This window comes from Euprymna scolopes, chromosome 23 (assembly GCF_053919585.1).
Source record: "Euprymna scolopes isolate OS-2025 chromosome 23, ASM5391958v1, whole genome shotgun sequence".
Taxonomy (NCBI): domain Eukaryota; kingdom Metazoa; phylum Mollusca; class Cephalopoda; order Sepiida; family Sepiolidae; genus Euprymna; species Euprymna scolopes.
Window position 1 is genome coordinate 83931474 of NC_136504.1, and position 14660 is coordinate 83946133.

General features: G+C 38.1%; 1 protein-coding gene across 1 annotated transcript; it reads left to right on the forward strand.

Annotated features, from left to right (window-relative positions):
• The first annotated feature begins 10247 nt into the window (after positions 1–10247).
• Positions 10248–10670, forward strand: LOC145245645 (uncharacterized). Its single transcript, XM_080107208.1, has one exon. The coding sequence runs from the start codon at positions 10248–10250 to the stop codon at positions 10668–10670; it is 423 nt and encodes a 140-aa protein (XP_079963334.1).
• The last annotated feature ends 3990 nt before the right edge of the window (positions 10671–14660 follow it).

The following is a 14660-nucleotide window of genomic DNA, read 5'->3' on the forward strand; positions in this document are numbered from 1 at the left end:
GCGTGTGGTCGAAGAGTGAAGAAAAGTGCATGCTGGGGAAACTGGATGTGTGGCCCGGTGGTGGCGACGAGGGACTTTTAAGCTGGTATAGATGGCAGGGTTTTGTTAATCTCATGGCAGACGAATGAACAGTAAAAAAAAGAAGCAGGCATTGTTTGGAAAGTAACGGTAATAAACGCCTTTTGCTAAATCAGAAAAAAAAAGCCGAGTCAGATTTATTTATTTTTGTTTTTTTATTTCTTTGTGACTGAGAGAGGGTTGAATTGTAACGAACACTGTTACAAAATCATTAAAAACTTCCAGCTTTCTTTATCCTCTTAATAACGAAACTTATTGACCTAATAATTTATTTTACCCATAGCTGGGAGGAATAGTTTGCTTTATGTGGGTACTTTAAGGCCATAATATTATACTATATTGTGAACGATTAATTTCAGCACACCTCGAACGAAATCAAGCTTCTACTTTATACACCATGGATGACCTCCCCCCAATCAACTCTTACATTAACGAATTTGTTCTCACAATAAAAATGGAAGGTTATCACTTTCTATAATGATTCTCAGATCGAAAGGTGTTTTAGCAGAATTGGAAAAATTGAAAAAGTTTTTATATAATTTACAATTTATTGCGAGTAGAATGTCACCATTCCTTTCAACACATGACAGCCAACTCCCAAATCCATTTGGAGAGAGCAAAAGACTATGCCAAGTTGAAATAATCAAAACACTCATAGTCACAGTGTGGGTAAAATTAATTGCCGGAACACAACAGTTTTCCATTACTATTATATCTTTTTACCAAGATAAAAATCAAGATACAATAAAACTAAATTTTATATTTAGAATGCATTTCTCATTTGGATCCAAATCCACCACAAGCTTAAGTAGAAATTGAATTCAGGTGATCTCAATTTGTTTCTCATGACTATGGATCAGATCTGAAATATTTTAATTCTTAAATGGGAGGTCGTGTCCATATTATGCGTCATAAAACCATTTATATTAAACTAAATTAAACTAAATATAACTCACATTTAGATCTCTTACACTTAGCAGCTATGCTCTATAAGCCATAATGATACATTACCTAGTTTAGGGGTGAATCCTGTATAAATACATAAACATATAAATATACTAAACTACAGTATCTTTATTTAATTATTCTTTTCATAAATATGTTTAATATCTATTGACATCTATGTTTCATGTTCTTATATTCTTCAGTTTGGATGATGTAAGCGTACCACCAGAGCCTAGTATTATGAATCCAGGCTTTTTACAACTAGCCCGTCGTGGTAATCACATTTTGAAATGCGAGAGAAATATGCCTTATAAATTTAAACAAAACTAATGAGATTCTAACAGTGTTTCGATCTTTTCAAAGGAGAGAACTTTGCAACGTAGGTAACGTGCAAAAGTTCTCTATAAAAAATGATCACTCTTTCTATAAAAACTAAGATTTATTTATTCATAACGTGTTTTTCATAGCATGAGCATTAAAAGCACCTTTCGATTTTGGTTTCCTGTGTGACCACACTGAAGAGCTGTGATATTGCGATGACAGTCTTTCTGGTGATGACAGTATGTGTATGTATTTATGTTTGTCATTGAAAGTTCGTATAAAACTATTGATTAAAAGTAAGAGGTCCCCAAAGAAATAAAATATTTTGTTTACATTTTCAATATTTTTGTATTTTTATAGAAATGTATCGACCCCAGGAAATTCTGGAAGACTATACATAGAGTGAGTTCCAGCACCTTCATGGCATGACTAGCAACCAACAGCCTTCAAAGCACCTCATGTGGAACTAACTTGTCTTCCAACATTAGTTAAATGTCTATCCACCCTGCAGGCTGCAAGATCATTTAAATTCAGTCCAACTATGTAAGCACAACGTGTTTCCAACCAACCATGGCAAAATGGGACATCGCCAGCTCGATAGAGTGCATTTATGACAAAATGACTGCTAGAATTTTAATCCTCCTGCAACCTGAATGACGGGGAAATCCTGAACTACTAAACTATTATATAAAATCTCTCACTTAAAAATATAATATTTTATACTAATATATATATATATATATATATATATATATATATATATATATATATATATATATATATATGCGTGTATATCATTTGAACCATGTTAAGTTCACATAAAAATTGGGCTGACAGCTCAATAATACTTACATTTATAGAGCTCTAAATAAAATAATTTTTTTATTCATACAATCTGCTATTCCAAAACGCATTAATCTTGATAAACTTAAGGTATGTTCCAAAGCCTAAATTAGTGAATTTTCTCCAACAAATTATATATATATATATATATATATATATATATATATATATATATATATATATATACTCCTATAAATTCGTTTGTGTGTGAATTGATATTCAGATAAAACCCATTTTTCTATTTATTTAAAAAGAAAATACAATTTTCTTATATATGGGTCGTGGAATTGCATTCACTAAAAAAAGATCTAGCTGATTTGCATATTCTTTTAAACATTCATTTTAATTAATTCTATATTAGTTTCTTCGGTTTTCTTTAGTTAACTATTACGTGTAATAATATTAATTCAGATATTCTACATGATTTATACTTGCATAATATTTGCGGAAAAAGTTTATAGTAAACACAAAACTGTTTCCATATAGATTTATGTATACGTATATATTTTTGTTTAAACTATTTTGCCTACCAAACTCCTCCTAGAATTTTTGGTCTATAGACATGAGACTTAATATATAAAGTATTTGAATCCATGCGGAACTTTATATTTTGGTTTTAGCCCGGAAAAATCGGTGCAAAAGTGTGAAAATTTAAAAAAAAAATGAAATTAGCCAGGTGAAGGTCGAACGCTGCTATATGAACGCATAACGTAGTAGCTATTGGTTCATGTTTTAATTTTTAGCCTTACAGCAATCATATCTTCATAGCCCAATCATTGGTAGCAAAGGCAAAAATAAATCGTGAGCTGAGAGTTTTCGTTTCGATTCTCGGTGGTGGCGCACAAATCTTATTTAAATCATTACTATATATTACGTCCAATATAATCTATAATATAAATCTCACCTGCCTGTTTAAATGTATGTATGTTGTATCTATGCTTTTCAATACCTTTCTCTCTTTTCGATTGACTAGCCTTAATTGAAACCTACATCACTTCCGGTTTGGCGATGAGCGCAACAACAAAGACGTCACTTTTTTTTCTTTTCACGTTCTTTTCCTCCTTCGCGGTACGGGTTTGAGCATTCCTGCCTACTACCACTTTATTATTTATTTTTATCAACACAACTCTGAACACCCGGGCAACGCCGAGCACCCATGTTATGTTATTTTGATACTTCGAGCGTCCCCGCTCTTCATCACAACATGTAGGGACATGAATGAAAGACAAAGTACATAGTCCATTTAAAAAAAAAATATTTTTGAACCCGTGTGTATTCAATACAGCCGGCATTAACATAATAAAAACAACTGTATGTTATTTAATGTATGCTTCTAGAGAAATATTTTCAGCATTATAGATGGTATGAGAAGCATAAAAACAAGGTTGTTTTTAATTTGTTAGATTTTATTTTTATGTTGTTATTTATTATTATTTACGTTTCTTGTTATATTTTATTTTGAAATTTCCTGTGGTCCTCTGCTTTTAGTCACATCTATTCTTATATTGATATATATATATATATATATATATATATATATATATATATATATATATATATATATATATTACAATTAGATTTGTTTATTATTTTTATCATCTTTATTTATTCTAATATTATTATAATTTTTATGTTTTAATTTTATATTTTATTAACTCATATTATTTTTCACTCACTAGGAAGCAACAAGTCTTCCCATATTTCAAGTACTCACCACTTCTTTCGATAACCTTTTCAAATTAGTTTGCGTTATCACAACAGCCGCATACTATTGATTTCTCGTCGGTAACGACCATTGGTGTTCATTGGAGTTTGAGTGGCAATAAGCCTCCTTAAGGTCCCAGTCCTCTTTACACCTATCAAGTGAAAGTCTGATTAGTGCTTCCTCTCCTCAGTCTTTCCATCCTCCTTCACCCTCCTCACTGGTGTGGCGCCAGTTTATGGTCACACACACACACACACACACACACACACACACACACACACACACACACACACACACACACACACACATGCAAAAGCGGTTGGAAGACAGAGACGCAAAGGGGTTAACTTAATATTATACATTTTCAGTTTTCCTGATTCCATGTGATATGTGTGTGTTTTATGTTTATTGCAGTTTCTATACTGTGTCTGTAGCTCATGCGTGTTAGCCTTCACATTCAAGCCATTTCAGCCATTTTCTTGTTAGACTTCACATTCAAGCCATTTCATTTCATTTTCATTATTGTATCTTGTATCTTCTCAGTCGTCCCTCTTATTCCAATCTCTCCCATTCCTTTTTCAAAGTTTTCGGTATTGTTCCATGCACTCCTACTATTCGACTTTCTTAATCTTTCATTTTGAGCTCTCTGACCAGTTCTGTGTATTTACTCTGCTTCTCTGTCTCTTTGATCTTTTGGAATGGAAAAATGTACGATCTGGTAGGACTTAAATGTCTTGTTAACTATTATGACATTTGGTCTTCTTGCTTGGATTGGTTTATCTGTTTTATGTCTATATCCCATAAGATTTTGTGATTTTCATTTTCAAATACTGCTGCCAGTTTGTACTTGTACAATTTATCTGAGTTTCAAGATGCAGTTGTTCGCATAATTCCCAGTGTACTGCCTTTCCCACTTGATTGTGTCTATTTTTATCTTCTTTTTTGGGCTAGTTTGCTGCATTCGCTTATTATATGGTTTATTGTTTCATCTCTTTGTCCACAGAGTCTGAATTAACTGTTGTTTTGTGTCATATTGATCCTTGCTCTCATGTGGTTGCTTCCAATTGTGTTATCTTGTGTGGCTGTTAGTAGGGATTCAGTTTCTCTGTTTAGATTTCCTTATCGAAGTCATGCTCAAGTGTTTTCGTTAGTCTCATTTTTTGTCATCCGTATGAATCGGCCATGTACCTGTTTCTCTTGCTGCAGTAATTATTCTTTCAGTGTTCTGCATTATGTATTTTTCTTATTCTTTTTTCGTGTCATTTACAGTCTTCTATACAAGCCAGCCCTCTTCCTCTGTCTTTCCTTTTCATATAGAGTCGATCAGCATCATCCTTTGGATGTAGCGCATTGGGCATAGTCATGAGTTTCCTGGTCTTTATTTTCTATATCTATGTTTGATTGGGTAGTTCCATGCCTTCCGTTGCTTCAAGTATGTTATCTTGTAGTCGATCCATGCTATGGCTATGTTCTTTTTTTTACTTTTTACCTCCTTCAGGATCCTCTTTTTCCTTTTTAACATTCTTTCGGTTTCTCGGGGAGTGGTCACTTTGTTCTCTTAGTTGTGCTGTCAGTACTTTCCACATTTTAGATTAGCTGTAGTTGAAAGGGACGGCTTCCTTTTCCGTGTCCTTTTATTCCAGTTTTATCATTCTTATTTATATAATTACTTTTATTATTATATTTATACTTATTTTTATTGCCATTATTATTATTATTATTATTATTATTATTGACATTATCATTATTATTATTATTTTTATTGCCATTATTATTATTATTTTATTGCCATTATTATTATTATTATTATTATTATTATTATTTTTATTGCCATTATTATTATTATTTTTATTGCCATTATTATTATTATTTTTATTGCCATTATCATTATTATTATTATTGACATTATTATTATTATTATTATTATTATTTTTATTGCCATTATTATTATTATTTTTATTGCCATTATCATTATTATTATTATTGACATTATCATTATTATTATTATTATTTTTATTGCCATTATTATTATTGCCATTATCATTATTATTATTATTATTATTATTATTATTTTTATTGCCATTATTATTATTGACAGTTCGTGTCTTGCTGATTTTATACTGATTGGCGGATCATAACAAATGAACATAGGCTATCAGTATTTTTGTTTCTCAGTCTTCCAGCACTTTCTACAAGGTGCTAGACGTTCTTTGAAGTACTCCAACATTGCAATAGAGCACAATTTTCTCAATCCACTTCTCAAATCCTTTTGTCACTCTCCCCAGGGCTCCCATCACAATAGGTACAACCTCTACCTTCTTCAAATTCTACAATCTTTTTATCTCCTTTTTCAAGTCTTGGTGCTTTTCGACCTTCTCCTTTTCTTTTTCCTCAACATCCACATCAGCTGGCACTGCTATATCAATGATTATTGTCATGTGTTACTTTTTTCCAACAAGACTAAATCTGGTCTTCTTGCTTGAATCATATTGTCACATTGGATATTCATATCCCACAATACTTTCAAATTATCCATCGTCCTTTCTAGAACATGCTCGTACCATTTTTCACTGCATTCCAACCCTCTTTTCTTGCATATATTATAATGAACCTTTCCATTTTATATTAGTACTTTTGTCCCAACCTTCAAGTCACATTTTGATAGATATCGCCAGGGTTTTCCCTTGTCCACTGCCTCTGGTAGATCTCTACTGAATTGGCCATGCATTTTTTTCTCAATCCACTTTTCTTTCATTTTTGTTCATTTACTGCTTTAAATTCCTTGCGTCTTACTAGTTCGCTCTCTTGCAATTATTTAGATTTTGACACACCCTTTATAAGCTTTTCCTTACAATTGGATATGTAAACTTGCAGACTATTTTCTTCTTTTACACAACGTTCCACACCTATTAGTTTTCGTCCTTTTATTACTATTATTATTATTATTATTATTATATAGTTAATGATTATACTATTAATTTTTATTTTTCCGTTAACATATTCTTTTTGGTTTCTTACCTATTCATTAATACTTAGTGTTATTTGTATATGTATATTATAATTAGTTATTTTTATTGTAATGCCGGGTGGATCGAATGCACACTCGTTAAAAAACTTTAGAATACTTAGAAAATACTTCTTTGTCAAACAGTTACGAGATTTCGCATGAACTATCATGAACATTATGCCAAGGAATGAACGCTGCCTAAAGATAAAATCTCCAGTATTCGCAATGTTTTTCATTTTGATTCATTTTATGACTAAGAGCGGAGGAGCGCTCAAAATATGAAAATAAAATATAACAAATAAAAAACAGCAATGTCGTTTTTATACTTCGTACACCACCTACAACTCTGGAAAACTCTTCTCTAGAAGTGTGCGTGGAATAACATACCAACTTATACATACACATGTAGATGTCTGTATGTGTATATATCTGTGAGTGTGTGTGTATACATTTATATCACTCCATATATAAATGTAGAGTCTGCCTTTCTGTCAGTTTGTTTTCTTGTCTATGGATACAATTAAAAACAAGTTCTATACCAAAATCTAACAAATTTTATAATGTAAAATTGTATAATGCATATAATTATGGTTATATTCCGGATATTAATACTCATGTTAGACATCTATAGACAGCAGAGGCGACGTTCTACTATATTTAAAAAAAATAATTATAATAAAATTAATAATATACGTTTTCAAAATGAGGTCTGGAGTAGACAGAATGACTTCATGCCTCAATGCTAGCTAGTGTTATATGTATACAAGGTATTGCAGCAAACCTAACAAAGTTAAATTGAAATGGGCAATAAAGACTAAAGTTGTATATCCTAAGACATAAGAGTTATTGAGCAACAGTTAGAATTATATATTATATTATTTTTCAATGAAAAGATCATTTCAAGTCAGACGCAAAATGAGTTGCTTTGGCAACAATATCTTTGTACATGATGCTGTTCTTCTATTTTATGTATTTCCTGGTGCTGTAATCATTGGTCTAAAAGTCTATTTTATGTATTTCCTGGTGCTGTAATCATTGGTCTAAAAGAACATTGACTAAAGAGTTGAAGCGCATCTATGATTACAGCCCCTTGCTATCGGGCCGCTTGACTTCTTCCTCATCACAAATCTCAAGCGAACAATGTCTGGCATTACATGCCCCAACCCTGACTGCGAGACCACCTAGTCAGACAACATCCCACCGAATGTCCTACTCAACTTAATTGACCTCCACGCCTGCTCACCCCATCTGGTTGACCAGACCATACATCCAGCTCCCGCCACCAGCGCCCCTAAAGCGGAAAGGGTGAAATGGCCGATCGTCAAAGCAGGTGGACCCAGCGAAGAATGGTTCTACTTTGAGTTACACTGGACAGAGTACAAGGCTGCGACTCAGCTCACTGGCATGAACATCGCACATCAACTCCTCAAATGCTGCGAAAACAGTCTTCGAAAGGATCTCACTAAGACTTTTCGCGCCCTAACAATCAAGGATGAAAAGACCATACTTGGGAACATTAAAAGCCTCGCAGTTCACCAAGAGAACATCATAGTTGCTCGTCTCCAACTTCAACAGACTCGCCAGGACCATGATGAGCCTGTGAGGATGTACGCCGCCCGCTTCTGTGGACAGGCCAGCGTCTGTAACTTCAAGAAGACATGCACATGTGCCCTGGAGATCAATGTCAGCGACATCATGATCCGGGACACCCTTATTCATGGACCGGAAGACGATGACATCCGACTAGATGTCCTCAGCCAGTTAAACAGCATGTGAGCCTAGAGGACATCCTACAATTTATCGAGGCTAAAGAGAGCGGCAAGCGCTCCACAAGCTGCTTATCCGACTCTTACCTCAGTCACAGCCGCTACAGCGAGCATGTACAAGCGTCACAACAAACCAAAAACGGCTTGTGACACCACCAAAAGTACCAAGCTTTGTAATTACTGTGGCAACACAGGCCATGGACGAACCATGCAGAAATGTCCGGCATATAATCACACATGCACCAAATGTGGAATACTCCACCACTTTGAGGGTGTATGCCGACAGACACGTCAAAAGTCACCCTCCACTGTAACAGCGCCAACCCCAGATGATGCCACTGCCATCTTTAACACCTTGTGCCCAATCGCCAACGTCCCTTCTGCGGCAATCGATGCTATAAAGCTCAACCACCATATATACAATGAGTTTTGCAATGCATGGGAGCGGCAGCCTTCTGACATTCAGCCTTGCATTTACGTGACAGTTAGCGCCACCCCGTCTGATGCACACACCCTCGGACTCCCGACACTGGGAACCATCCCTTCGCCACCCCCCCTTCAAAGCCTTGGCTGACACTAGCTGCCAGTCCTGCTTGGCCGGCACAATGTTTCTCTTGAAACTAGAGTTGGAAAAGAGACATCTGCATCCAGTCCACATGAAGATGACTACTACCAATAATCGTGGGATTGACATCGCAAGCACCACGGTTCTAAGAATCTCTGGGACATCTGGAAAAGCCATGGAAACGAGACAGATCGTCTACGTTTTCGATTCAACGGACAAACTGTTCTTGTCGAAGGAAGCATGCGTCGCCCTCAGGATGATACCAATCAGCTTCCCCACAATTGGTGGGACATCCAAAACCAACAATTTAAATGTCGTCACAAACACGACACATATGTGTAATTGGCCCCATTGTCACAGCCCTCAACTCGCCCGACATCGCTCCCATACCCACCCAAAGAGGAAAACCGTGAGAAGCTGGAAACATGGCTCCTAGAGAATTACAAGTCCAGCACCTTGAATGTTTGCGACCACCAACCACTACTGAAAATGGCTGGTCCCCCTATGCGCCTCATGGTCGACCCCAATGCTCAGCCTGTCAACTGCCACACACCCATACCCGTAGCTGTGAACTGGCAAGACGAGGTGAAAGCTGGTCTGGACCAGGACGTTTGTCTCAAGGTGATAGAGCCTATTCCAATCGGCACACCGGTCACCTGGTGTCACAAAATGGTGATCTGCCCAAAGAAGTCCGGCAAACCTCGACGGACAGTTGACCTACAACCTCTTAACCGTCACACCACCAGAGGGACCCACCATACCCAGTCACCCTTCCATCAAGCCAGGATCATACGTCTGCACACTCACAAAACGGTATCTGATGCCTGGAATGGCTATCATAGCGTTGCTCTCCACGAGAACGATCGCCACCTTACCACGCTCCTTACACCTTGGGGTCATTACTACTACCGCATCGCACAACAGGGCTACATCGTGTCTGGGGATGGCTAGAGTCGTCGCTTTGATGAAATCATATCCCACATCACACAGAAAACCAAATGCGTGGATGACACCCTCATGTGGTCAGACTTGATTGCAGATGCATTCTTTCAAGCAGTAGAATGGCTCCACACCTGTGGCAACAATAGCATAATCCTGAACCGGAGCAAATTCGTTTTTGCCAAGACCCACGTGACATTCGCTGGCTTTGAGATCACAGTACGCCCATGTTCCCGGTACATAGAGGCGATCCAGGACTTCCCTGCTCCTTGCAACATCACAGATGTCCGCATCTGGTTCGGGCTCATCAATCAGCAATATGCCTTTGCCTCAGCTGAGCGCATTAAGCCATTCCGCACACTGCTGAAACCTGGCAACCCGTTCCAATGGACAAACTCACTGAATCAACTTTTTGAGGAGTCCAAAGCCATCATAATCAGTGAATTTCAAAAAGGGGTAGAAATATTTCGACAAGACAAAGCCAACCTGCCTCGCGACTGACTAGAGCAGGGATGGTATGGGGTTTTGGCTCTTCAAGAAGCACTGTGATTGTTCATCCCCCAGGTCGTTCTGCTGCAGAACGAGCTGGAAAATCACACTGGTTGGTAGTCACTTCACGTTGGAGGCAGAATCCCGCTACGCCCCAGTAGAGGGAGAGGCGCTTGCCGTAGTCGACGCTCTAGACAAATGTCAACACTTCGTGCTGAGATGTTGCGACCTGATCATCACAGTGGACCTGAAGATATTCACCGATCGCTCTCTCAACGACATCCCAAACCCAAAGCTGCACAATCTGAAGGAAAGATCACTCTGCTATCGATTCAAGAAGGTGCATATCCCAGGTGCTCGCCATGCCGCAGCTGACGGCCTATCTAGACACCCTGTCAGCAAGGCAACCCAACTCATGCTCCCTGATGACATGGATGACACAGCCCCAGTAACGTCTCAGCAGGGTGGAGTCGACTGCTTGCTACCATACCTGCCACACGACATCCTGGCCATAATCCGCACCCAAACCGAAGACACTTTGGACTCCAGCATCTGCTCCCAGGCAGCTATCCCCAATGTCAAAGTGATCAAATCGATCACATGGGATGATGTTTGTGTCGCCACATCCAGTGATGCATCCATGATCAGGTTAACAGAAGCCATACACCAGGACTTCCCGATCACCCAACAGATCTCCCTGATGACATCCGACCCTACCATCAATTCCGAGAATACCTCTCCGAGTTCAATGAGGCATGCCTTTACAAGGACTGAATCATCATCCCGCCAACTCTCCGTGACCAGGTGTTCCAGATGCTGCACTCTTCTCACCAGGGTGTAACAATCATGTGCCTGTGTGTGGAGTCATCATTTTTCTGGCCAGGAATAACCCCTGCTATTACCAAAATGTGCTCTCGCTGCTCTCCATGCAATTGGATGTCTCCGTCCAACCCAAGCCAACCATCAACTCCTCCGGCTCTACCCGAATACCCATTCCAGTGTATCGCCGCGGACTACTTCACATTCCGTGGAAAACACTACCTTGTCATCGTTGACAAGTACAGCAACTGGCCGGTTGTTTAACAGGTAGTCAATGGTTCCAAGGGACTCATTCCAGCACTACGTCGTATCTTTGTAACGTATGGTATCAGTGATGAAATAACAACAGACGGAGGACCTGATCTCACTGCTCACGACACATGTGATTTCCTTTACAATTGGGGCATTCATCTGTCACATTCCCGCACAGCAACTTCCACGCAGAAATAGGAGTAAGAATGTCAAACGACTTCTTACATTCTGACGTTGACGGTTCCCTCAACAGACGCATTCCAGCGAGCTATGCTCCAATACCACAACACTCCAGACCGTGATACCTTGCTCTCTCTGGCTATGTGTGTATTTGGAAGACCAATCCAGGATTTCATCCCCATACACCCTAGAAAGTACCAACCACACAGCACCTTGTGTAAAACTCTGGCATCAAGAGAGGAAGACCTCCGCAACCACCACATGTGCATCTCCGAGCGGCTCACAGAACACACTCGTCCCCTGCCACCGCTAGTCATTGGTGACTGTGTGAGGATCCAGAACCAAACGGGACCTAACCCCAAGAAATGGGACAAAACTTGTATTGTCGTGGAGGTCCGACAATTCGACCAATACGTTGTTCGCATCGACGGTTCTGGCTGTGTTACGCTGCGAAACCGGAAATTCCTGTGGAAATACATACCAGTGATTGAACGCTTCCCACTCCTGAGGCTAACAGGACCAACGCCTGCATTCCACAGCCCCAGCAGTGCAGCCGAACAGCCACAGCCAAACCAACCAACACCACTCCCGAGCAAAAGGAACACCTAGCAGATACCACTGTCATGCCTCGCAATCCTGACCCAGCATTTGTTCAGCCCCCGCGACTATGGAGAAACCAGCAGTCGATCACAAATAGAAGATCCCTACACACAACGCCCCTAGCCTACAGGTGCGCCCGGTGTCTCTGCCTGACCCAGACACCACACAGGAGCCAGTGGACGCGTTGCCTCTACGTCGGTCAACCCGCCTTTCCCGCCCACCTGCCCGACTGAGATTAATCTGAAAACAGACTTTAAATCGTTAAATCTACTTTATGTACCAAGACATTTTATTAAGTTCTCATGCCCAGATGGACCATTCGCATTGAGCTCAACTGATTACCTGGAAATCTTACCACTCCTACTCGTCTTTATGTCTTAAAGACTGGGGGGGTGCATACATGATGTTGTTCTTTTATTTTATGTATTTCCAGGTGCTGTAATCATTGGTCCAATAAAGTTGAAGCTCATCTACTTTGTTTTTAATAGTGAATGCCTCCATGATGGCAGCCGTCAGAGAGTTGCCCGTGTTATGGTCATGCTTATTGATTTTGGCCTCGACCATGTCCCAGAAGAAACAGTCAAGGATGTTTTATTCAGGTGAAGAAAGCTGCCACAAGTCCGGGGATCAGTGGTGAGAAAAATTGTTGAGCAGCCATGCCTGGGTCGTCCTGGCCTTATGTGCAAGTGCGGAGTCCTGATGGAAGACGCATAGGCGACAAAAACATCTCTTTCCATGCTATTTAATTTTTCGTTTTATTTAGAAGAGTGAAAAATGGATCTGTTTCCATACCCCCTGTAAGAGAAACAGTTTATAATCATTTTTTGGGTGTATATACCTTCGAATGGACAGTTTAAAGACTTAAAGTGGAGAACTGAACGACAAAAATCAACGTTCTTTAAATTATATTAAAGTAGAATTCTGAGATAGAATTTATAGCGTTCGCTACAAAAAAATGCCAAAGCTTCATTAATATCACTTTGCAAATGTGGAAAGTGTTCACAAAGAATTTTCTGTATTTGTAAATATTTAGTATTGTAAGGCTATAGTTTTGAGATTTTATTATCCTCATTCATATATTTACTATTTTGAATGCAATAATTGATGTCTGTATTAATGAAATGTTATTCCAATTTTAACAAACAGAGCGATTTCATTGGATAATAATATTTGTTGATTGTCCAATGAAAACTAACAGTGAATTACTGGAACTGTCAGTTGTTGAAATAATTATCGGACTGGATAGAACATGTAATCAATAAAATAAATTTGGAATAATTTTTGCTTTTGGCAAAGAACATTGACTTATAATTACACTAATTGACTGAGTAGTCAGAAAGAAATTTTGATTTTGGAGGAGAGAACGCATTAATGACAAACATCGAGAATTTAACTGACTTTACTTTATTATATAGAAAACGAATAAACAAATATATTGTCATAAAACCACTTTTAAAATGTTTATTTCCTCAAAGGGTAGTATATGTTCCTATCGTCAGACCGTATACCAATTGTGACACGAGAAAAATCCATACAGCATTGCTCTTCGTAAAATAAATTCATTAATAATACAAGTCTTGTTCCATATCGTAGTTCGAAATGGGCACAAAAGACCTTTTTCGGCCTGTCGCTTCATGATGGATGTCACCTTTTGAACATCAGCAATGTTTTCTACAATGGTTTATTGTGCGAAAAAAACTTAAAAAAATAGATAAACAGATTTCCATGTCGAATGTTACTAAATCCGATCGAGATGGAAGACGTCTGCTGGATTCTGATCAGAGCTGCAGCGATTTAAACCTTCAGAACTGTCAAAAGTTAGTTCGCCGAATATGATTTTTCTTTTTTTTTTTTTTGCCTTCCCTTCCATCTTCATCCCAAATCTTCATTTTTTTTTGTTGTTTGTTGTTTTCTAAGATACTCAACGGAACATGTTTTTCTTTTCGAAATGAGAAAAGCCAACGTATGCGCAAGTTTTCTGGTTATAAAATTCTACAAATGTTAGGCTACACCATTTTTTTTCTTTAAGATTTATTGACATAACTTTCACAAACAACCGGTTAAATTGGTAGAATCCTGATCATGGAGCAAGAAGCTTGCCAATCTCAAACCTCTTAAAGTAACATTTTCATAAAGAAACATTAAACGAAC